Source organism: Nematolebias whitei, chromosome 22 (assembly GCF_014905685.2).
Source record: "Nematolebias whitei isolate Nwh7 chromosome 22, NemWhi1, whole genome shotgun sequence".
Taxonomy (NCBI): Eukaryota; Metazoa; Chordata; class Actinopteri; order Cyprinodontiformes; family Rivulidae; genus Nematolebias; species Nematolebias whitei.
Window position 1 is genome coordinate 24,141,967 of NC_056519.1, and position 24,888 is coordinate 24,166,854.

The following is a 24,888-nucleotide window of genomic DNA, read 5'->3' on the forward strand; positions in this document are numbered from 1 at the left end:
AACTGTTGTTGTATTTATTACAACTGTTGTTGTATTTATTACAACTGATGTTGTATTTATTACAACTGTTGTTGTATTTATTACAACTGTTGTTAGAGCAGAAAAACTTTGGACCGCAGCCACCTCTAGTGCGCATGTGCCATTTCATACTTGGAGCATTTCACACCTCCGTGGGGTGTTCCCCTGAACATCTCCACTTTGAGACCTGGATTAAGAAACCTTCAGTTTCAAAGAATGATATTGAACACCAAAATGCTCAAAATAAATAAATAAATAAATAAAACATTATGAAATAAGTCTTTTTTTTTTTCATTTTTATTCTTTTAGTTCATAATTGTATTTTTCATGATGGCTTATTTATTTCATAATGCCTCTTTTCAGCAAAATGACTTCAGCTGTCAATCAACGTCAGTGGGTTGGACCTGCACGCTCACTGGCTGATCCTTCACATCCATTAGTTTAGCTGAATACCTGCTCACTGGTACAGCTAGTGTTAATCTTGTTAAATTCAAAGAAATACAACAGCTAATCCTCCCGTGCACGCTCCCGCGGCACCCATCAATTTTGGGGCATGAAGGTCCAACCCACTGACGTTGATTGACAGCTGAAGTCATTCTGCTGAAAAGTGGCACTATGAAATCAATAAGCCGTTATGAAAAACACAATTATGAAATAAATAAACCATGAACAACACAATTATGAAATAAAATAATAATAATGAGCTTAGATACTTATTTCAAAATGCTTTATTTATTTATTTAATTTTGAGCATTTTGGTGTTCCACAGAAATGAGGACCGTTAAATGAACAGCCGAACGTTTCACGTTGTGTAAACGGGGCCTCAGACTGGCTGCCATGTCTGTCAATTAAGAGACAAATTTCATAGATGGATGATGATAGTTTTTAATGCCATGCGATCTACCCATAATGCCTTTGCGATTGACCGGTCGATAGCGATCAACATATTGGGCACCTCTGATGTAGACACTGACAGAAACAGTCCTTCTCTGCTTGGCTGTCACTGAATGCAGTATACTCCTCATTTCATCATCACACATGTCAAATCTACTTAGACTGTACCCCCCACCCCCACCCTCACCGCTCCGGTGCTCATGTGAGCCCAAAACGCACGAACAGCACGTAAACAAAGCTCTCCGGTACCTGTGGACCGAGGAAAAGAAAAGTAGAGGGAACACATGACCTGGACAGACGTACAGAGATTTGTTGTGTACATTCACATCTGATTTTAAAATGCTTTATCAATCTTTAGAAACCAGGTGGTCCAGTTAAAACAGTTATTATACTGAATTTGAAACAGAATATCAGCCAACATGTGCTGATGCTAAGAAGGACAACGGCATGTTTTCGTGAGCAGCTGTGAAGGGAAGCAGTCCTTTTATAAATCTCCTCAAAACTGCATTTTCCAGCCATTTGAAGAGCATTTTACTAAATACTTAAGATGAATAAAACAACAAAATCAGTATATTATGAAGGTTGAACACTGACAGCTGAACTTTATCTGAGATCTTACATGAAACCAACATTACCTCTTCACACACTGATCACCACGAGTTGTGTTTCCTGCATCAAACTGTACTTCTATCACAGAAAACCCTCTGAACCTTCACACCACATGTAGCAACAAAACAGACCGTCCTGAGAATAGTTGGCTTCCTCACTCTGAGTAACCTGGGACTATTCCATACACTAAATCAACTACATCAGATAAATATCAGATTTTTAAAGTACAACGTACTTGTTGAGTAAGAGTAAATGCCTTTACCACAAAACAAAAGCTGCTTGAGAAACTGATGCAACTAAATGTATCACAAAATAAAATACATTCTACTGAAGTTGTGAAGTCCTCCTACATCCTACACAGTAAACGTGCACACACAACACAAAACATGGCATATGACAGGAATCATTCAAATAGACAGGATTAATGAGATTAACTACAAACCCTGACAACTGTAAAGAAACACAAAATACAACGTAATACACAAGATCCCCATTTACTGCACAGAACTCTGCTGAAGTTATTTTGTAGCATACATATGAAATGTTTTACCCAACATGTTTCTTCTTATTTATTTTATTATATGAAGGAAATGTTTGATGCAGAGTTTATAGTCTTCTGTATTTGCAGTGAAAAAGAGTTGAGGTTTTTTTTACAATTGAAACAGAATGATGATTAAAAGGAGAAAGAAATGTAGTGAAAACAAACAGCTAGATTATAAAGTGGTGTAGAAAACTAAAAACAGGAACATGTCTGCGGTGGTTCTTGCCAGGAACTTAACAGATGTTTTGAAGTCACTTGGAGAGGTCAAGGTCGAGAGCTTCAGGTCTTTTTGTAAGATATTCCAGGAAACAGGAGCGGAGTAGGAGAAGGCCCTTTTGCCAAGTTCAGTCCTCACTGAGGGAACACTGCAGGTAATAATGTCCTGGGAGCGCACGCTGTAGCTGCACTCACTCAGAGACATGTAAGAGGAGATGTATGAAGGCAGCAGACCAAGAAGTGATTTAAAGATGAAAATGTGCCAGTGAGAGAGTCTGCGTGAAGTTAACGATGACCAGTTAACCAGTGAATACTGGGTGCAGTGGTGGATATGGTAGTTACAGCCAGTTATGAATCTTAGTGCACCATGATAGACAGCATCCAACATCTGCAGGGTTCTTGTAGGAGCGTTCATGTCAATAATATCACTGTAGTCAATGGAAGGAAGGAAGGTCACAGTTACAAGTTGTTTCTAGCATTCAGAGTTAGACAGGATCCGTTTCTGAAAAAATTATTATTTTTTTTATTTAACTTTCAGTTTCCGTACTAGGTTTTCCACGTGAAGCTTAAAAGAAAGATGCAAGTCGACCAAGATACCCAAAAATTTGTAGGAATCGACAGACTCAATAGGGACACCATTTGAGGATAAAATCAGATGAAGAACTGCTGGGACTGACTTCCTGTTTGAAAAACAGCAACCCTTTGGTTTTGTTGGCATCTAGGACAAGTTTGTAACTGAACAAATCAGACTGGATGATGTCGAAAGCGAATTGCAAAAGATGGAAAGCCTTATCAACTGTTTTAGTTCAACAATAAACAACTGTGTCATCAGCATAGAAGTGTAGGGATGCGTCAGGAATGCTCTGACCTACATTACCTATGTAAATTGTAAAGAGGGTGTGTCCTAAGACTGAGCCTTGTGGTACATCATTGTTGACTGTTAAATAACTGGAGGAAGTACCATTATGTTGAACACCTTGCCTCTGATCTGAGAGATAGTTAGAGAACCAACCAATGTTGTGATCTGAGAAATCAATTTCTGAGAGTTTATGACACAAGATGTTATGATCCACAGTGTCAAAAGCTTTAGACAGGTCTAAGAAAAGTGCAGCACAATAATCATAATAATAATGACAATAAAAACCATCAGGGATCATTAGAGCAGGTCTAAGAGCTGCATTTAAGATGTTAATTTAATCTCATTTAATTCTAATTTATTCTGAGGGCTACATTTAAAATATTTTTGTAGGGGGTAAATAAATGTTTATTCAGATTTGGCCTCGAGTCTGACATGTGCTTTAGACTACCAGAACCATCAGCGGGGCTCACAGATATAAAATACAAAGAGGTGGAAGAGGAATATTTAGAGACTGAACATTATATTCAGAGCAAACCTTAGTAAAGTAGAGAAAACAAAAATAACAAGAAGTAGATAAATGTGAAACACCTACAGATTTCATCTTTACAAACGTCCTGAGAAATGTGAGGTGGACTGGTTTTCATCTGAGCTCAGGCTGCAGAACATCAGCTGAAGGTCAAATGTACAAACACTGTTTATTGATGAGCAGACCACATTCAGCTCAAAGTATCGTCGTTCTGCAACAACTATTAGCGTATTTTCCGCCGTATACGTCACATCTGTCCAAATATGTCTAATAAAGTGGAAAAATCCATAAATATGTTGCATCTATTATGCGTCACCGTTGACAACCCGGAATTGTGGGCCAGTGTTGTGCCAAAAATCAAATGGCTGCCAAATGGCGGCCACAGGACCGTGCACGGGAGGACTTTAACAAGAATTTAACAAGATTAACGCCTAAAAACAATTATTTGTTTGCTCGATGTTATAGTAAATGTGTGTCTCAGTTGAACTTTTCTTTAATAAATGCACTTTGACGGTCAAATCAGCTGCGAGCTGGACGAAGGTGATAGACTATGGCAAGCCGATTGAGTCATTAATAGCCACTTTAGCTTATGAGACAACGATATGCCTTATTACTCTGCTGCCATGTAGCAGCTGAAAATAGTAGTGTTCAATATTTTCAGTCAGAATAAATGAAAACGGTTATATCTCAGCCAAAATTGGTTTATAAACATCAGGAAAAAAACACAAGTCGCTTCGGTATATAAGTCACAGGGCATGCAAATTATGTAAAAAACTCTGACTTATAGGCGAAAAATACGGTACTTTACTATTTACCGGTGTCTCTCCCCTACTCTATAAAATTGATGGACAGCTGCTGCTGATATCTGACGCAGGTAAGACATTTTCATCAGTGATCAGTTTAAACCGTCCGTTCACCAATTATCTCACTGCACAGAACATCCAGCCTCTTCTGAGCCGTTAGCCCTTTACTCAGACAGTTACCGAGAAGGCTGGAGCTCCCCTGTGCCTTCTTGAAGTTTGTTTCTACAGCGACATTAATGAGAAGAGCTGCGAGCACAGGCACAGTAACACCGTCGAACGCTCCACCTTTCTCACGTGCTGCAAACACGCCTGTCTTTTCTCACGGAATCACCCGTGCTTGTAAGAAGACCATTGAAAAAATATTTTAAGTTAATCTGAGAAGAAAGAAATAGACTTTTTTCTTTTTTGCTGCTGAACAAGTTTGATCATTTCCGAATAAGAGCACATAACACACAGCTTCCACGACTGCCTGCACATTAAAGAACATGAAAGTGCAGCTATCAGTTTCAAAGTGAAGGACGGGCCTGTTGATGACAATCAGAGTAGTGGGTTTCACTGGGACCACTCAGGAGTTCTTTACTGGAAGTGGTTTCAATAAAAGTCAGATCCAATGTGGAACCATGGTCTGATGGCCCTTTCTGTCCAAAACATTTGTTGGTCAAAGTTTAGGATGTTTTTATTACTATGGCTGAGAATCTGCCCATGAACCACATGTTTGGGTTAGCAGAGAGAGCTGGGTGAGGCTGCAGTGCAGCGTTGCCAGGTCTGCTTATTATAAGCGACTTTGTGCTAAGTTTTATCTAAAGTCACTTACAAATCTTGTGAGTCGCGGATTTTTTGGGCTTGTTTTGAACGTGAAGTTGTTTATTTGGGCTTGACTTTCTTTCCAAGTGAAACTAGTTGATTATCTCTCAGCTCCACACAATAAAGCAGAAGACGAGTGGCAGTAGGTAGTTTGTCCCTTCCACGCCCCGTTTCCTGTTTATCTCTCCCGCCCAAGTTGGCGAGGTGACACTCAAACACTCATACTGTGGCCGACCTCTAGGGAGCTCCACTCACACACAGATGTCAGGATGTTTTGCTTTTAAAAATATGTAGAAAAAATATGATTTTTGGACAAATTTTTTGCAATTATTTAAATGCAATATGGTTTTTTTTTTTAATCAGAGCTTAAAAGTAAGTTACTCAAAGTGTTTAGCATACTTTTGCTGTTGTTTATGTGTAATGCCATAATAAATGTATGTTTATTCTGTTTAAAAACAGCCTCTGTTTTACACAATGTGGTGAGTTGCCAGTTGGGCTTGTTTTCATAGAGCTGGTTGCTTGTTTCTATTGCAAGATCTGGCAACACTGCTGCAGTCATGCAGCTGTTGCTCCAAGGACACCTCAGAGTCTGTGAGCTCGGCTCAACTGATGAGAGTATAAAAACAAGCTGCACACACGGCTCGTGGCAGATTCTCATGACTGGTCTTTGTGTGCACTTCCTGCATATCTGTAACTGGTCCTGAAAATCTGATCTTGTACGTAAAAAAACGATTAAAAATCTTCCCCTGCTGTTGAGTGTGGCTCCTTCTGAGTAAGTGATGTAAAGCGAGAACATTTTTCTCCAACAGTTACACCTTTGACTGTGGACTGTCTTAAACATGGACAGACAGACACAAGCTGGACAACAAAGAGTTTCATATCGTTATCTTACTCTGATGTCAAGCCGAAGCGTTGACAAGGTTTTAACAAAGGGGTCACCTGTGACCTTGACCTTGAAATCAATAAGGATCGTCCTCGACCTGTGAGACACCCAGCTGTGCAGTCTATGTAGAAGGGTAAAGTTAGAACTTGGATATATATAAAAAGGAGCAAGTTGAAAATGGGATTAAAAAAAAAATAGAGTCAAACCTCTCAAAATGAATTTTGACTTATTCCAACAAGTGATTTGTATTTTCACTTTTCACCAGAGTGCTTGACATGTCCTTGAGAAAAACTGACAATTCAGAAAGTGTAAACGGCTGATTATCGATCACTGTAGATATCTGGAGTGTTAACGGGTAAAGAATTGAAATAAACAAATAATAAATGGAAACAAACTGTGGATTTTGTGAACAGTTCCACTCCTAATAAATGTGTTTATAAATGTGCCCTGCCCTGAGGTTACATCGGAAGAAAAGTATTTATATGTATTTTAAAAGACTCCCAGAAAGTGGAGGCTCTTACCATGGCTGTAGCTGACCCCGGGGCTGAGGGTGGAGGGAGTGCCCATGTGCTCCCTGCTGGGTGTTTGGAGGCCCGCCTCCTTCTCCTTGTCCCTCTCCTTCACCTGCCGCTGGCTCATCCTGCCGGGGGTCAGAAGGATGATGTCATCGCTGTGTGCTATGGCAGCTTCGGATGGAGAGAGGGAGACGAAAGGAGAGACAGAGGAGGGAGGGGTGAGAAAGAGAACAATGATTGTTCTTTCTTCAAACAGAACCCATCTCTCCTGAAGCCTCTGTTAGCTGCAGCCCTCAGTTTCATAACCTGTGTAGATGACTTGCATGATGTTTGTTTTCCTCCTCATCTCATGACTGGAAAAAGGTGCAGGAAAGCTGAATACACAAGCGTCTCCTTTATCTCTCCTCCTTGTTTACATGAGTCTGATGAACTGGACGACTTCATAAGGTTAGAGAATGGAAGCCAGTTTTAAATGAGCCCCATCATAACTTCATAAAGATTAAAGAAAAAACAAGTTTGAATCTGGTGATGATCCAAAAAGCACTCGGGTCCTCACAAAGCAAACCTGCACATGTAGAAAATACTCCTTTCATTTCTAATTAAAAGCCTAGCATTCCTTGAATGAACGAACGTCGCCTTCTGGGCCAGAGTTTTAAATGACAAGCGGTACACAGATGTCCCCCGTGGCTGAGGGATCTGAACAGTGAATGTTTGTAGTTTTTCAAGATGAGTGTTGTTCTGGACAGGAATTGAACAGGGAAGTAAACCTTAATGTTTTTGGTGCAACATATTCAAGTGGGAAGGAGGTACGACCAGGTGCAGCAGAGGAGCCAGGGAGTGGCCATGATCACCAATCTAGTGCATATGTGTCAAACTCAAGGCCCCGGGGCCAAATGTGGCCCTTGTTGACAACTTATCTGGCCCCCAAGATGTTATTTTAAATGTAAAATACTTTTGTCACATTAATTTTTTCAGTAATTTTTGATTATGATGTCAAAAGTGCAACAGAGAACGTCAAATGAAACCAATCAAACTCTTGCTGAGGAATCTGCAACCAAGATGTTGGGTATCTAACGTGAGTTAATGTTGATTCTGAAACTGGCCCTTAGTTTGAAAAAGGTTTTAATTGTGGCCCCCTTTTGTAAGTGAGTTTGAAACCCCTGATCTAGAGCCACCACAAGACCACCCTCACGCTTCCTCAGAGATCATCACAGTGAACTAACTCGCAGGAAGACTTGACAATTGTTTTTACACTGGATGTCCTTCCTGACACAACCACAGACCACCGAGCTGCCACAGCCCTCTGTGTGGAGCAGAGAGCTGACATCTAGGGCGCCTGGAGGAGCAGATGGTGGGAGTTAAAAACCTTGCTCAAGGGCTTGGAGTGGGGCAAATGAGGGTGGAGGCAGGTGTGGGTGTTTCACCTTTCCCACCCACATTTTGATGATGTCGGACGGGGAGCTGAACCAGCGACCTTCCAATCACATACCCACCTTCTCTAACCTCTGCGCCACCACTCCCTACATACTTTAAAAAATATATAAAAACTAGAACACATATTTTCCTCAAAGACGGGTGATGATGGCTTTCTTGGATTTTTATGTAGCAACCCATTTTTTCATGGTGATCTTTCTTACATCTGGATGATCAAAGTGGGTACCTCACTTATTTTTCTAGTTATCATGCTCACAACGTGCACAGACAGACAGGAAGTAGGGATGCACAATATTATCGGCGTGGTATCCGTATCGGTTGATATTAGCATTAAAGTTCAAAATCGGACATCGGCCATACCATCAAAATAACTCACCAATATAAAAGGTGCTGTTTTCGTATGACAACCCAGTGACAAGGATGTCTGCAGCGGTAGCACAACGTGATGACGTCACGTGCGCCTACCTGATCTGATCACGGCAGGGAAGAAAAAATCAAAATGTCGGCGGTGTGGAAGGTTTTTTTTCGTTGAAGATGTTGGATTCCAAAGATTTATGGAGTACGTTGAGTCTCGCTACATCGTCCCCAGTCAGAGATATTTTTCTGACGTAACGTTACCAGAGTTACAAGCCGTCATTTCCGACATCATTGAGAAGCTAATAACCGATAGCACAACTTGGGTGAGTTTTACCACAGATATTTGGACGTCGTGTTTGCCCCGTTAGCATGATTAATCTTACGGCACAATTGATAGACAAAACCTTCAACTTAAAAAGTGTGTCCTTCATGCACAGAGTGCAGAGGATCCCACACTGCAGCTAGAAACCTGGAACTAGCCTCCACAAGTGAGACAGCATCGCAGGTGACTAATGCTAATGACTAACATTTAACACTTTTTATTTAATATAAGTTAAAGTGCTATGCATATCATATGGCTGTTACTGAATATATGTCACCAGCTCTTACAGCTGTTACACAATTTTTGTAGTAAATAAGCATAAATGAGAGGCTATGCTCTGAAAAAGGAACACATATAAAAAATATATCAGTATCGTTATCAGCCAAAAATCCATTATCGTGCATCCCTAGATGGAAGGTATTTCCAATTTCTCCTCTTCGCTTTAGGACGGGGGACAATAAACTGAGTTGAACTGCAGTTTTTACTTTATGACACTGGCAACTTGACATGAATCACCAACATGTAAAATTAGGAAAGAGGAAATAAATAACTGTGAACAGTGACAAAGTTAACCATAATACAACACTATCATATTTAAAGGAATAAACCTCTAGAGCAACAGTGATACCCCGAATGGCAATTGTACTCCAAAACAAAACTTTGCTGGAAAATCTAAGTAATTATTCTAGTAGTATATAAGAAGTTTAAATCTAAACTTTTGTTTCAGTAAATTAAGTGGTTAATATTAGCTGCTATTTGCCATTTCATGTACAAACACTTTTTTGTTTTGTTTTATCGAGCTCTAAAATAACCTGATGACTGTGTAAAGGTCGCTGGCTTACCGGAGGTGGCGTGATGCTCTCTCAACTCGGCATGGTGCTAACAGGGGTAAAGGATGAAAACAGAAATAAAAGAGGACAATAAAAGATAATGAGAGAAAATAGAGGATGGGACAGAGATTGTAAAATAGTTCCAGTGATTTTTAAATGGAGAATAAAAGAGAGAGGAAGGGAAGGACGGTGTCCACCATGCGTTGTTGACCAGACGTTCACGGCAGCAGGGTTGGCAACAACGGGCGGCATCAAGAGAAGTTGCAGCCACACGAGACAAGTGATAACCAAAAATAAAGGAGACAAAAGACAGAAAACAAAAGATAAAACAGACGTTAGTTTAACTAAAATGTTAATGAAAAACAAATTAAAACAAAGGTGGCAGCATGTTGAGGGTGATGGGCTTGGATGAAATGGTAGGTTCAGATCCAACTGAAAGAATAAAACTAAAATACAACCAAACTTTACACAGTGAGTGCAACAGCTTCAAATAAAAGGGTTATATATAAAGTAAGATGATGTTTTTAAACTGTACAAGCGGTACGTTGATGTCCCCCATGTCTGACGGATTTGAATAGTGAATGTTTGTAGTTTTCAAAATGAGTGTTTTTCTGGACTGGAGTTGAACAGAGAATGCAAGAAAACCTAACTTTATTTTGGATTTTTGTTTTTGCTTGAGGCAGCACAGAGTGACGGGTCCTGGTGAGTGGAGGGAGCAATTGTGTGACATCAAGTGAAAAACGGCACTTTTTGAAAGGTCATGTGACTGTATGACAATGAACATAGTATCAGATCAAATGAATAATGAAGTTGGCAGTACAGGCGCACTCTGGTTCCATGTTTGTGTTTGAGTGTGAAAACCCCTCAGGCTTGGATACAAGGACTGTGCAGATTGGGGTCATACAGCTGCTGTAAGCTGGTCCATAGCTGTTGTAACCGTTAGTTGGATGTGGAATATCGGTACTGAGTCGAAGCTGACATATTAGTTGAACGTGTTAAAAAGGAGATCGATCAGACATCTGGGTGGCCACTACAGGACCTCAACATGCTGAAAGACACGTGGACTGTTTGTGGAGAGGTGATGTCTTAATGTACCAGAGTGCTGTAACAGGAAGGGTAAGACATGGGAGGAAATGACAAAGCACTGTGCCGTTAGGGTCCCCTAAGTAACTACCAGAAGTAATCTGAAGTCCTGCTCTATAGCGCTCCACATCATGATGCTAGGAGTAATGCTGGTGTGTCTCTCTACCACATTGTCAGGACTGGTCCCCTCCCCTCAGTGTTACAATATGCACACTCTGATCATCACTGGTAAAACAGAACTAAAATTCATCAAACAACTCTACTGTTCATCTGATAATGGCACTACTCCGAAGGCTCAATGATCACTGCTCTAGAACTTATAGCAACCTTCACACAAAAGTGTGGCTAAAGCCAATTGTTGAGACAATGTTGTACGACACACAGAGTTTTGAAGAGTCCAACTTCTGTTTCTGGATGAGACAACCCACGTCAGGTCCAGATGTTCTGTTATGATTGGTGTACAATATAATGATCCTTCCTTGGTGTGGGTGCCATAATATACTCAGTATTCCCATCATTGTGTGACTGTGGCATCTGTACAACCCATGTGTCAGGCAACTTCACAACACATGAAAACCCACAATATTATCAACTTTTGTTAAGGCACCTGATGGAGGAGACCATCTGAGATGGTCCCCTCTGTCACTCTTTAGAGTGCTTATCTCAAGTTTTTCAGATTTGATTTTATGAAGAAGCTGATGAGCAAACCAGTGGTGTTGCATGAATTTGGCAAAATTAGCTTGATTTTATGTATGCAAAGGATTTTTAAATGTTAGACCTAACAAACAGAAAACAATGTTAAAGAACGCAATAAAAATGAACAACGGAAAGTTCCATTCCCAAAGCACATATGCTGTAGGTATTCACAAGAAAATACGAAAATATCTGAAATAAAACAAACACATATTTGATCAAACATTTCAGGAAATTGGCCAAGTATCTTGTTTTATAGTTCAGTGATCATTTCCAAAAATGCATTTAGTTTTAGAACATTCTTTTTATATCATAAGAACAAAACATGGCAAATTTCACCTTTAAAATTCTCCAATTAAAGTAAAAGTGTGTAAAAACGTGCCCCTTTTTTCCCACTCCAATTACTTTCAAGGTTCCTTACATGGTAGTTGTTACTCTAATGGATATTTACTCATTCAGCGTTCAGTTACTACTGAAGTGTCAATAAAACAGCAGATCTTAGATAAGCAACGAAGCAGGATGTTGGTTAATGTGGTTGCAGAAAGACGAGTAATGTTCTTCAGAATTAAAAGTAATATCATCAACAGAAAACGACAGGAGGTATAGCTGTAATACAAGATGGAGAGGAAAGAATAACTCATCTTGCTGAGTTTGATTAAGACCAAGTTAAAAAATGAGGAAAAGCGTGCAGTCCCAAAGAGTTTATCTGTTCTGCTCTCAAGGTTGAAACACAATGCACGTGCCATTTAAAACTGGTGCCGTCACCATGACAGCAAAATTGTTTAAATCAATCAGCAAAACATATTTCATCCCTCTGCCTAACAATATCAGTGTCACAGCAAAACAAACAGAATGTGAGGCATTTTGTAACAGCCTTTGTGTGTCATTGACTTGGATAATGATAAGCGATTCGCCGATGTCCCCCATCCCTGGAGGATATGAACTGTGAATGTTTGTAGTTTACAGATGTGTGGTTTTTTTTACTGGAATTGAATGCAAGTCAACAATAATCTTTTTGGTGCAAGATATTCAAGTGGGCGACCAGTCCAGGGTGTACCCCGCCCCTCGCACGGCGATAGCTGTACATGGGCACCGGCGACCCCCGTGACCCAAAATGGAAGACGCGGGTAAAATATAATGGATGGATGTTCAAGTGGGTAGGAGTTAAAACTGTGTAGAAGAACAGAGGTAGGTTTTTTGTTTTCTTGGCCGAGTCAATGCAGATTGACAGATCCTGGTGAGTGGAGGGAGCAATTTTATCCAAGACCAGGTTCAGTGGTGCAACCAAGGAGTGGCCAATGGTGGCCTTTGTCACCACAGATTAGTCTAGGGCCTAGACTAATCTGTGGTGGCCCTAGGGCCACCCAAGCACACTGCTTACAAAACTGCCCCCGTTCCCACCGTCGACAACTGCTGGCCCTGACGTAGCAGCATCTGTATTGCGCGCTAGCAGTGCACAACATAGATGCACTAGCTAAAAAGCCACAGAGGTAGCACTCCACTTCCCTCAAGCGTCGACTAATATGTATGTGTGTGTGTGTATGTACATGTGTATGTATGGTGACAGTCATCTTAGATTTTAACCTGGCAACCCAATTTTCAAAAGGAACCTTTCTACACCTAGATGTAGCCACACACCAAAATAATTTTTTGGGCTACCATTTGGTGTGGTAGTAACTGGAGTGGTCCCCAACTTATACCTTGAGTGCTAGTTGACCTTGCAATATCTGTGTCCAAATCTTTCTCCTAATTATTGGATGCAACTTTATCAGTTTGTGCGCAAAATATCTCATGAACTGCTGAATAGACTTCAATGAAACTTCCAGAAAGTAAATATTTGGTCAGTACCTATAACTTGTAGATTTTTTTTTTATCTCAAGCCAGTTCAAGAAGGCTGCTGCAGCCAATTGACATTAAACACAAAAATGGCTATAAATTTGTCCAATTTTCAGATATTGAACAAAAAATTTGGCACGATAGTAAAAGTGTATCAACCTCAAATTATACTCGGAGTGCAACACATGATATGACATCAATGGGTAAAAAATTAGCAGTCAACCCATTTTGTCTGTTAGCAAAATATCTCGGAAAACCCTGGATGAAATCACTGGACGGTCAGCTTGTCATTCACAACACATACACCAAGGGTTAAACCTTTATTAGAGGACAAAAATCACTTTACCAACAACTCGGCCTATAATTTAAAGCCTAAATTGCAAGTAATCTACACTGCAACATAATAATAATAGATAAAATAAATTAATAGTCTCAGTTCATGTCAGTCTTCTACTAACCTCACCCCACTTCCTCCAAAACCTCAATCCCTCAGCAGGAAATACTGCTGAAAACAGTCTGTGCTCCCAGCCTCTGAGGAGCTGAAGAGTGCTTACGCAGGATAAAACGCTCTGACATGTTGCGTAATGTTTAAATATCACTGGCAGTAAATTTATGACCCAGTTCAGTTTAAGCAGCAAGGAATATAGGGATAACAAAAACAGTGGGTTTTAGTTCTTTATTTAAAGGGAAGGCTGAAATCCAAACATAGTTTATGAGGGAAAATCCAAAAATCTGGAGTATTATGGAAAATAAATAAACAAATACATCCTGCACCTCAATTTGTGTGTTAGATACTGTGAACAGTTACAGGAACTTCAAAAGAAACAGGGACTCAGAGACACCCCATCTTTGTGAGGTGTTGATACTGCTGCTACAAGGCTGACTCATCACTGGGAGCTGATGGTTCACAAACACTGATGTCAGTAAGTCTTAGAAAACCCATTGTTGTCAAGTACAAATAGCATTGTTTGAAACATGTAAAATGCCAGTCTATAGCAATGTATCTGTCATAAAGATCAATATTGAAAACTATTAAGAATAAAACAATTAAAGTGGTGTATTAAAATGGTATTTTAGAAGAATCAAAAGCACCGATAGCGGTTCTTGATAAAAATTGTACAACTGACCAAATTCAGAGAATTCGAAAGGCTGAACAATCGTTTAAAAAGCATTACTATTGCCAGCCACCTTTATTACTCATAAGATGACTAAGATTGCCTTATGTTGAGAAATGAGGGCCCAAACGTTTAACAAATTTGTGGAAGGTTTATCACTATGTTCCTTAAAGCATTCCTTGAGGGTTGCTGGGGTCGCTTTTAAAGGCTACCTGGGTGCTATATACTGTATGAATGTGTGTATAAGCGTCTTCAGGCCTTGATCATTAGTGTGTACCTGGGTAGTTCACAGTTGAAAGTGAAAGTGGCTGGGATGAGAGTCAGTTCGTCCTAGTCTATTGTAGTGAAGAAAAAGCAAAGTCAAAAGGCAAAACTTTCAATGTACTGCAGTGTTTCCCTTAGGTTATTTGCAGGGCGCTCATCTCTTTTGAGGATTTTTCTCGACTGGAGGAATGGTGGTGATGGTGGTAGTGGTGGTGGTGGTGTGTGTGTGTTAGTGAGACGCATGCTACTTTTGTGCGCAATACAGATGCGCTAGCTAAAAAGTTAGAAAAAAAAAGCTGCTAGCTTAGCGCTAGTTTGTGCTTGATAAAATAATGTGTGTGTGTGTGGGGGGTTGTAGGTGAAAACAATTTCAGTAGGCGAGGCGCTCAGATCTGTTGACAGGGTGGGGTGCCCTCCTTTTATAATGGTAGGGGAAACACTGTACTGGTCAGTCCATGTTCCAACCTTCACTTATGACTATGAGCTTCACAACAGAAAGAACAAAATGCTGGACAAAAGCAGCTGAAGCAGGTTCCCTCTGTAGGGTAGCCAAGCTCCTATTCAGGGGGAGCTCGGAATAGAACAGCTGCTCCTCCTCACTGAAGGAACTCAGCTGAGGTAGTTGGGACATCTGATTAGGATGCCACCTGGATGTCTCTCTCTGGAGCTTTTTCAGGCCAGTAAGAGACCCTGGGCCAAACAGCTGGAAGAATATGATATTTATATAGCCTGTCTTCTGGCCTAAAAACATCTTGGGATCCCCCTAGAGGAGCTAGAGTATTGTTGGGGCTAGGGATGTCTGTGTTTCTGTGTTTTTTATTGCGCCGCTCAAGGTGGCTGCATGTTGGAGCAGCTCTGTTACTTTCATTCTGAGATTTTGCTTTTGGAAACTTTAATTCCTCCTTTTCTGGATGTAAATCACATTTTTTGGATGATTGTTTCCTCTGGTATTGGATGCTGTGCAGCTGGAAGGATTTTTACTGAAACTTTTTTAGTTTTGGACATTTGTTATGATGCATAACCATGGCAACAAGGCAGTTTCTACAACCAACAGCAGCTGATTAACATCTCAAAAGCTCAAGTAATATCTCAACTACAGCCCCAAATCTCAAATGAGTTGAAAAGGATGTTCTGTGGAAGCATTCTCATCTACCTGCCAGCTGTGCTGGAGTGCCTGACCACTGAGATCCTGGAACTAACAGGAAACACGGCTCATGACAGCGGAAGAACAGGATCATCCCTCGGCACCTACTGTTGGCTGTCCGCAGCGACGAGGAGCTCGGCAGACTGCTGGGAGGAGTGGCCATCGCTCTGGGAGGAGTTCTGCCTGGCATTCGGGTGGTCCTACAGCCCGAGGGAACTGAGAGGCCAGCTGAGTCTGGGTGGACGGATCGGACGGCATCTGCAGCCAGTTTCTTAGGATCCACTGTGGGATGGACCTTTACAAGAGATCCTTCCTGTCTACAGCCATCAGCATCTATAACATCTCTTACTGAAACTAGGATAACGAGTTACAACAACAAATAATTTCCCTTTGGGATTAATAAAGTATTTTTGAATTGAACTGAATTGTTTCTCTCTTGGATTTGTTGCTTACACAATCCGACCACAGATAAGTGGCAGAAGACATATAAAAGGATGGACCTAGACAATGAAGTTACAAATATGCGACAGCAAGGATGAGCCAGGACAGCAGTTCTAGGGTGTTATATATCATCATCCCCATCACTTAAGTGTAGGTATCAAACTTATATTTGAAGCCAAGTGAATGCTGCTGACCTGAGACTGAAAATCATGACCAAATTAAACACATGACGTGTATCCCTTGCCAAAGCTAAGTGATAACGTACCTTATAAAAGTCTGTAGTGTTGTGAATAATCTAAGAGCTGACCAAAGCATTTTCTGAAGCACTGCACTGAGCATGGAGCAGAGAAAACAAAAGTGAGAGCTGTCTGAGGGGTGCATGAAGAATATTAGCGATATCCATATTAAAAGGTAAAAACTACAAGATAATCTCCAAGCAGCTTCGTGTTCCTCTGACCACAGCTGCCAAGGTAATTAAAAACAGAAGCTTCATGGGACTGTAGCCAACCTCTCAAAACATGGACGCAAGAGGAAATGCAACCCCGGGTTGATCAGATTAATATTGCGCTGTGTTTCCATTTACCATTAGCTGCTTAGGAGCTGCTTAGGAGCTCCATTAGGAGCGGAGATTGTAGCAGCTCAGCTCAGACCTAGCATTTTTACCTTCACTACAACAACCCCCACATTTCTCTGGCACTGGCAATACTAACGTGCCGCTCCGTTAACGCAGAGCCAAGAACAACATCCAAACCAAATTCCAAAGTCAAGGTACATCACTTTCTGATCACACCATCTATCACATATCATATTAACCTCCAAGGAAGATGACCCAGGAAGGTCATTCATTGATCCATGGATCTTGGTTGTTTCTTTATTCTGATATTCTGATGCTCTGTCTGTTTGTCTGGAAATATTTGACAATGAATGAAACTGAGGTGACATGTCTTGGACTGCAGAAACTTTCAAACTAGGGTTGCAAGAAAAAAAGAATATTATTTTCTAGCAGCTCTGGGACAATTCTTAGTTCTTGCGAAGTATCTCAAAACTAGCTGTAAATTCAAGCATAGACACACCAGCAAGGTTTCATCTTATGTGCACATTGTTACAGCTCGTTTGACAATTTTATATATAATATAGGATGCTGCGTATTTAGCTGGTCGCACTGTAACAACTGATTGTGTCTGTACGGAATGTTTCACTCAGAAAGCATCTCAACAAAGTTGTTAACATTGTGCTAAAGCAGTAAGCTAATATGGTTTTATTATATGATTTGTATTTATTTTTTTTGCTTGATGTAGTCCAAAACAAGACCATGCAGCTAACTGAATCACACCGATAATAGTACCATGCTGCCAACCAGACCATGTTGCTAAGATAACCTCATTGCCAGAACCACTCTCCCAATAGGACCATGCTTCTGGAGATGTATTTCACTTTTCACTTCTGGGGCCTTATTTTTGTAGTTTTGTTGCATGCTTTTGCATTTGTTGCTGCTGTTTTTTTTGTTGTTGTTCTTGTTGTTGTTTCTTTGGCAAGGCTCCAAGGTTCTTCTCATCCTGAGCATTTCATTGCATTATTGACCTTGTGTTGATTTTGCATATGAAAAATAAACCTAACCTGAACCTGAAAACATTTGGCCTTCTTGGGTCATTTCTTTACTCTTCTTATAGTTTTCCTCCTCTTTTAGTTGCACATAACACAACTTATCTTCAACTGGGAGGCAACTGTGAGATCTTCAACTCACACCTCCGGGACAGCTTTAACCGCATCCCAGCTGAGGTGGGGGACATTGAGTATGAGTAGGCCATGCTCCGCACCTCGCCTGTTGAGGTAGCTGCCTTGAGCTGTGGCCGCAAGGTTGTCGGTGCTTCTCGCAGTGGTCATCCACGAACTCGGTGGTGGACACCCCAGGTTAGGGAGGCTGTCAAGCTGAAGAAGGAGTCCTATCGGGCCTTGTTGACCAGAGGGACTCTGTATGTAGCTGAGGAGTACCGGAGGGCCAAGCAGTGTGCAGCCTTGACTGTTGCTGAGACAAAAGCTCGGATGTGGGAGGAGTTTGGTGAGACTTTGGATAGAGACTCTCGGTCAGCTCCGAGGAGATTCTGGCAAACCATCAAGCAGCTAAAGAGGGGAAAGCAGCACTTTACTAACACTGTGTTCAGTGAAGGTGGGGTGTTGTTGACTTCAATCAGTGATGTCGTCGGGAGGTGGAAGAAATACTTATCAGACCTTCTCAATCCCACCAGCACGTCTTCCATGGAGGAAGCTGAGTCAGGGGGCTTAGGGGTTGATCCGTCCATAACCATGGCTAAGGTCGCCGAGGTAGTTAAAAAATTTGAGGCGGCAGGGCTCCGGGAGTGGATGAGATCCACCCCGATTTCCTTAAGACTCTGGATGTTGTGGAGCTGTCTTGGCTGACACGCCTTTGCAACGTCATGTGGACATCGGGGGCAGTGCCACTGGACTGGCAGACTGGGGTGGTGGTTACCTTCTTCCAAAAAGGGGGACTGGAGGGTGCGCTCCAATTATAGGGGCATCACTCTCCTTAGCCTCTCTGGTAAGATCTATTCAGGGATACTGGAGAAGCGAGTCCAATCATTGGTCGAACCTCAGATCTAGGAGGAACAATGTGGGTTCCGTCCTGGCCGTGGAACACTGAATCAGCTCTTTACCCTCACTAGGCTCCTTGAGGGGTCATGGGAGTTTGCCCATCCAGTCTACATGTGTTTTGTAGACTTGGAGAAGGCATTCAACCGTGTTCCTCGTGGTACACTGTGGGGGGTGCTCCGTGAGTATGGGATTGGAGGCCCATTGTTACGGAATATTCAGTCCCTATACAAGTGGTGCGAGAGTTTGATTTGCATTGCCGGCAGTAAGTCGGACACCTTCAGGGTGGGAGTTGGACTCCGCCAGGGCTGCCCGTTGTCACGATTTTGTTCATAACTTTTATGGACAGAATTTCTCGGTGCAGCCAGCTGGCGGAGGGTTTCCGGTTCGGTGGCCTCAAGATTCCATCTCTGCTCTTTGCAGATGATGTGGTCCTGTTGGCGTCATCGTGCCGTGATCTTCAGCTCTCACTGGAGCAGTTCGCAGCCGAGTGTGAAGCGACTGGGATGAGAATCAGCACCTCCAAATCTGAGGCGATGGTCCTCAACTGGAAAAGGGTGGATTACTCTCATCAGGTCGAGGGTGAGGTTCTGCCTCAAGTGGAGGAATTCAAGTATCTCGGGGTTTTGTTCATGAGTGAGGGAAGAATGGAGCATGATATTGACAGACGGATTGGTGCAGCATCTGCAGTATTGCGGACTCTGTATTGGTCTGTTGTGGTGAAGAGAGAGCTGAGCTGTAAGGCAAAGCTCTCCGTTTACTGGTCGGTCTACGTTCCTACCCTCACCTATGGTCATGAGCTCTGGGTAGTGACCTAAAGAATGAGATTGCGGATACAGGAAGTTGAAATGAGTTTTCTCCGCAGGGTAGCTGGACTCTCCCTTAGAGATAGGGTGAGAAGTTTAGTTATTCGGGAGAGATTCGGAGTAGAAACGCTACTCCTCCACGTCGAGAGGAGCCAGTTGAGGTGGTTCGGGCATCTGGTAAGGATGCCCCCTGGGCGCCTCCCTAGAGAGGTGCTTCGGGCATGTCTAACTGGGAGGAGACCCCGGGGAAGACCCAGGACACGCTGGAGAGACTATGTCTCTCGGTTGGCCTGGGAACGCCTTGGAATCCTTCCAGAAGAGCTGGAAGAGGTGGCTGTGGAAAGAGATGGCTGGGCCTCTCTGCTCAAGCTGCTGCCCCCATGACCCGACTTTGGAATAAGGGGAAGATAATGGATGGATGGATGGATGGATAACACAACTTAAGTCCGACGATAATAACTGTTCCTGTGAAACACCATCTCCACATGATATCCACAGAGCATTACACTCAAAAAATAATTTTAAAAAACCTGTTAGGTCTAGCTTCCTAAGAAGAGCTCATGATTTGCAGTTATAACACCAAAACAAGCCTACAATGTTATTCTAAACTACATCAGAAAATACCCAGAGGTTTTCCGCTTAAACATGGAAGGGACTTACAGTGCCTTGCGAAAGTATTCGGCCCCCTTGAACTTTTCAACCTTTTGACACATTTCAGGCTTCAAACATAAAGATATAAAATTTTAATTTTTTGTGAAGAATCAACAACAAGTGGGACACAATCATGAAGTGGAATGAAATTTATTGGACGTGTCAAACTTTTTTAACAAATAAAAAACTGAAAAGTGGGGCGTGCAATATTATTGGGTCCCTTTACTTTCAGTGCAGCAAACTCACTCCAGAAGTTCAGTGAGGATCTATGAATGATCCAATGTTGTCCCAAATGACTGATGATGATGATAAATAGAATCCACCTGTGTGTAATCAAGTCTCTGTATAAATGCACCTGCTCTGTGATAGTCTCAAAGTTCTGTTCAAAGCACAGAGAGCATCATGAAGACCAAGGAACACACCAGGCAGGTCCGAGATACTGTTGTGGAGAAGCTTAAAGCCAGATTTGGATACAAAAAGATTTCCCAAGCTTTAAACATACCAAGGAGCACTGTGCAAGCAGTCATACTGAAATGGAAGGAGTATCAGACCACTGCAAATCTACCAAGACCCGGCCGTCCCTCTAAACTTTCATCTGGAACAAGGAGAAGACTGATCAGAGATGCAGCCAAGAGGCCCATGATCACTCTGGATGAACTGCAGAGATCTACAGCTGAGGTGGGAGAGTCTGTCCATAGAACAATCAGTCGTACACTGCACAAATCTGGCCTTTATGGAAGAGTGGCAAGAAGAAAGACATTTCTCAAAGATATCCATAAAAAGTGTTTAAAGTTTGCCACAAGCCAATGGGAGACACACCAAACATGTGGAAGAAGGTGCTCTGGTCACATGAAACCAAAATCGAACTGTTTGGTCACAATGCAAAACGATATGTTTGGCGTAAAAGCAACACAGCTCATCACCCTGAACACACCATCCCCACTGTCAAACATGGTGGTGGCAGCATCATGGTTTGGGCCTGCTTTTCATCAGCAGGGACAGGGAAGATGGTCAGAATTGATGGGAAGATGGATGGAGCCAAATACAGGACCATTCTGGAAGAAAACCTGTTTGAGTCTGCAAGAGACCTGAGACTGGGACGGAGATTTATCTTCCAACAAGACAATGATCCAAAACATAAAGACAAATCTACAATGGAATGGTTCACAAATAAACGTATCCAGGTGTTGGAATGGCCAAGTCAAAGTCCAGACCTGAATCCAATCGAGAATCTGTGGAAAGAGCTGAAGACTGCTGTTCACAAACGTTCTCCATCCAACCTCACTGAGCTCGAGCTGTTTTGCAGGAAGAATGGGCAGAATTTCAGTGTCTCCATGTTCAAAACTGATAGAGACAAACCCCAAGAGACTTGCAGCTGGAACTGCAGCAAAAGGCGGCGCTACAAAGTATTAACGCAAGGGGGCCGATGAATATTGCACGCCCCACTTTTCAGTTTTTTATTTGTTAAAAAATTCGACAAATCCAATAAATTTCATTCCACTTCATGATTGTGTCCCACTTGTTGTTGATTCTTCACAAAAAATTAAAATTTTATATCTTTATGTTTGAAGCCTGAAATGTGGCAAAAGGTCGAAAAGTCCAAGGCTCTGTAGTTGCAAGCATCAGTTTTGCAGTTCAATTAATAATATCAAATTTTAATCAAATTGTTTGATCCTAAATGTTGTTTGGTAAGAATATTAGTCAGTGTGTGATGTTACTGAAAAGCTTAAAGGGAACTATTTTCCATTTTTTTACAGAAACAGTGTGAAGTCAGAAGCCAGACTGCAGCAGCTGCTCAGAATGACCAAGCAGAAGCTCAGACTCAAGCTGTCAGGCTGATTACGCTCAGACCAGCTGATCAGCCTGAACCAGCAAGATGCAGCACAGACTCCTGCAGAGCTAGTTTTAAATGGAGGGGGAGATCTCTAGACAACTAATGTTATATAACTGAATCTTTGCAGCAGATGAATAGTTGATTAAAGAGCTGGCATTACTTGAAGGAATGCACATCACCTGCTGCCTTTTATGCAAGAGTTTTAAAAATGAGAAATGACTGAGTTGTAGCCATATTAGTCAAACCATAAAAATGTTATGCACATACTCAAAGGATATGAGGAAATGTCACAGTGTGATTGTGTTGCAAAGGTCTCTCAAGGACATCTTTAAATTTAAGCTCAATATCAGTTTATTTGACTGAATTATAGCCATTTTTGTGTTATACCCATTAGTTATAGTAGCCATCTTCAATTAGATTGACTGATTACTTTGTAAAATGCCATTCAAATCTGACCAGTGGTTCATAGGATATTTTGCTAACAGAAAAACAGGTTTACACCAATGGATAATGTTAAAGTTTTAAGGAAAGATCTAACACTACGAGTAGCACTTGGACAATACTATGTGTTGCGCACAAGTCTAAGCTATAACTACACGTACTGGTAATTGTAGATTAATGCCTATAAAATTAACTGACTTATGGCCATTTTGGTATTTTCTAAGGTCAGCTGGTTGTGGTGGCCTTTTGGTTTAATCTAAAAGGTAAAATCAGTTGTAGATGTATGATCATTTCCTGAAAGTTTTATTTAAATCTGCTCTGCAGTTCATGAAATAGTTTAACACAGAGACTAATGGTGACTCCAAAAGTTAATGTTGTCTCTGCTACAAACACCAAATTTCAGGTCAATGTCTAAAACTGACGAGTTATAGCTATGTTTGGGTTCTTTGTGTGGTTTGGTCATTGTAGCCAACTTGTATAGGAGACACTTTTGCTAACACTGACACACGGACACACACAGACAAAAAACATTACTGTCCACCTTTCCCTCTGCAAGGAACATGGTTAGGTCTGTCAAGATAAACAATAAATCAATTAATCGCATGATAAATTAAAATAACTGACCATGTTCATTTATCAGCTTTATCTTTTCTTTGTGTCTCTCTTTCTACTAAAGACACTGGATGACAAGGCTCAACTCTGGTACTCTTCACTGACCCCTCCCTTTCTCTTTTAAATCTATTTTAACCATCTAAAATTGTCTTAAAAGTTAAGTCTGGTCCTCTGGACATTCAAAAAACAAAACAACAACAACAACAACAACAACAACAACAACAACAAATTAGAAACGTTTCGTCTCTCATCCGAGAGACTTCCTCAGTCTGAGGTGCTGTTTTTAGCTCAGTCTCTTAAATAGCACCTTCTCAGAGTGGATCAACCAGTTTTGCTGCTGACAACCAAAACCAGCTGATCACATGCTCAAGAAGGACCATCAGCCTAACAATGGATCATGGATCATGAGGGGGAGATATCTGGATATCCAATCATGGATGGTCCTTTTGCATATGACAAATAAACCTAACCTGAACCTGAAAACATTTGGCCTTCTTGGGTCTTTTTTTATTTTTATTTCTTATAGTTTTCCTCCTCTTTTAGTTGCACATAACACAACTTAAGTCCGATGGTAATAACCTAATAATGGTCCTTCTTGACCATGTGAGCAGCTGGTTTTGGTTGTCAGCATCAAACTGGTTGATCCACTCTGAGAAGGTGCTATTTAAGAGACTGAGCTGAATACAGCACCTCAGACTGAGGAAGTCTTTCGGATGAGAGACGAAATGTTTCTACTTTTATTTTTTGTTTTGTTTGTTTTGTTTTTTGAATGTCCAGAGGACCAGACTTAACTTTTTTAGATTTTTCTACCTGGATTATTGAGCATGCATCAGGACATCTAAAATTATGTTATTGGATCGTTAAAAGCAGCTAAGCTGAGAAGCTAAGCTCAGAGCTAAGCTAACAGGCCAACCTCGGGGAAAAAACCTTCTTATTGTCAAACCTCCAAAATTCACAGTTGAAACCGTGCCTTTGTCTAAAAAGTTGTTTTTCTCTGCAAAAAGAAGCTGAGAACTTGTTTGCAGATTTTTTTAATTAAAAGATTTGTGTTAAAAATGCTATGCTAAAGAGCTCAAACCACTCCGAGCGTCCAACATTTTGAAAACCGAAAAACAGGAAGGAGAGAGACAGCCCATGTCACATCAAGGGGCCTCCCTCCCATTTTTCTTAAAGAGACACATTGCTCACCCCCTCACTATCCATCCTTTAGTTCAAACATATTATACTGCCATCCGGTGGTCAATAAAGATACTACACACAAAAATTAACCAACAATTCTTCTTAAAACTGACAATTACCAATTATTGTAAAATTTCAAACAATATTATCGTTTATCGCAATCATTTCTGAGACAATCGCCCAGCAACATTTGTTATCGTGACAGGCCTACACATGGTTGGATATTTAGGTGACTTTTTTATGTTGATGGTGCCATTTGGTGGTAGAATAAAAGAGCAACTGATTGCATTTTCTTTCAGACCTCAATAATGATATAACATGACTCAAGGGGGTTGGATAAAAAAAACATTGTTTCTATATTGTATTTGTAACCTTGCCTGTAGCTGCTTGCAAGCAATTAGACAGACCTCCACCCATCTCTACCCCCATCATTAAGCTCAATTAGAGCCGTGCTCAGACCAGCAGCCTTCTTTACTCACACTAACACATGGTCTCTGTGAAGACAGATGCAGCAACAGACATTAGTGGAAATAATACAAGCTGCGTTAGCAGTACGAAGCCTGGCACTGAG

General features: G+C 41.3%; 1 protein-coding gene across 1 annotated transcript in view; it reads right to left on the reverse strand.

Moving 5' to 3' along the window:
• osbpl8 (oxysterol binding protein-like 8) overlaps window positions 1–24,888 on the reverse strand; it is a 152,483-nt gene that overhangs the window by 71,220 nt on the left and 56,375 nt on the right. Inside the window, exons 3-4 of the mRNA XM_037696237.1 lie at window positions 9,624–9,660; window positions 6,675–6,839 (exon numbers count right to left, since the gene is read on the reverse strand). Of these exons, the coding sequence (XP_037552165.1) occupies window positions 6,675–6,839; window positions 9,624–9,660 (202 nt within the window). The remainder of the gene's footprint in view (window positions 1–6,674; window positions 6,840–9,623; window positions 9,661–24,888) is intronic.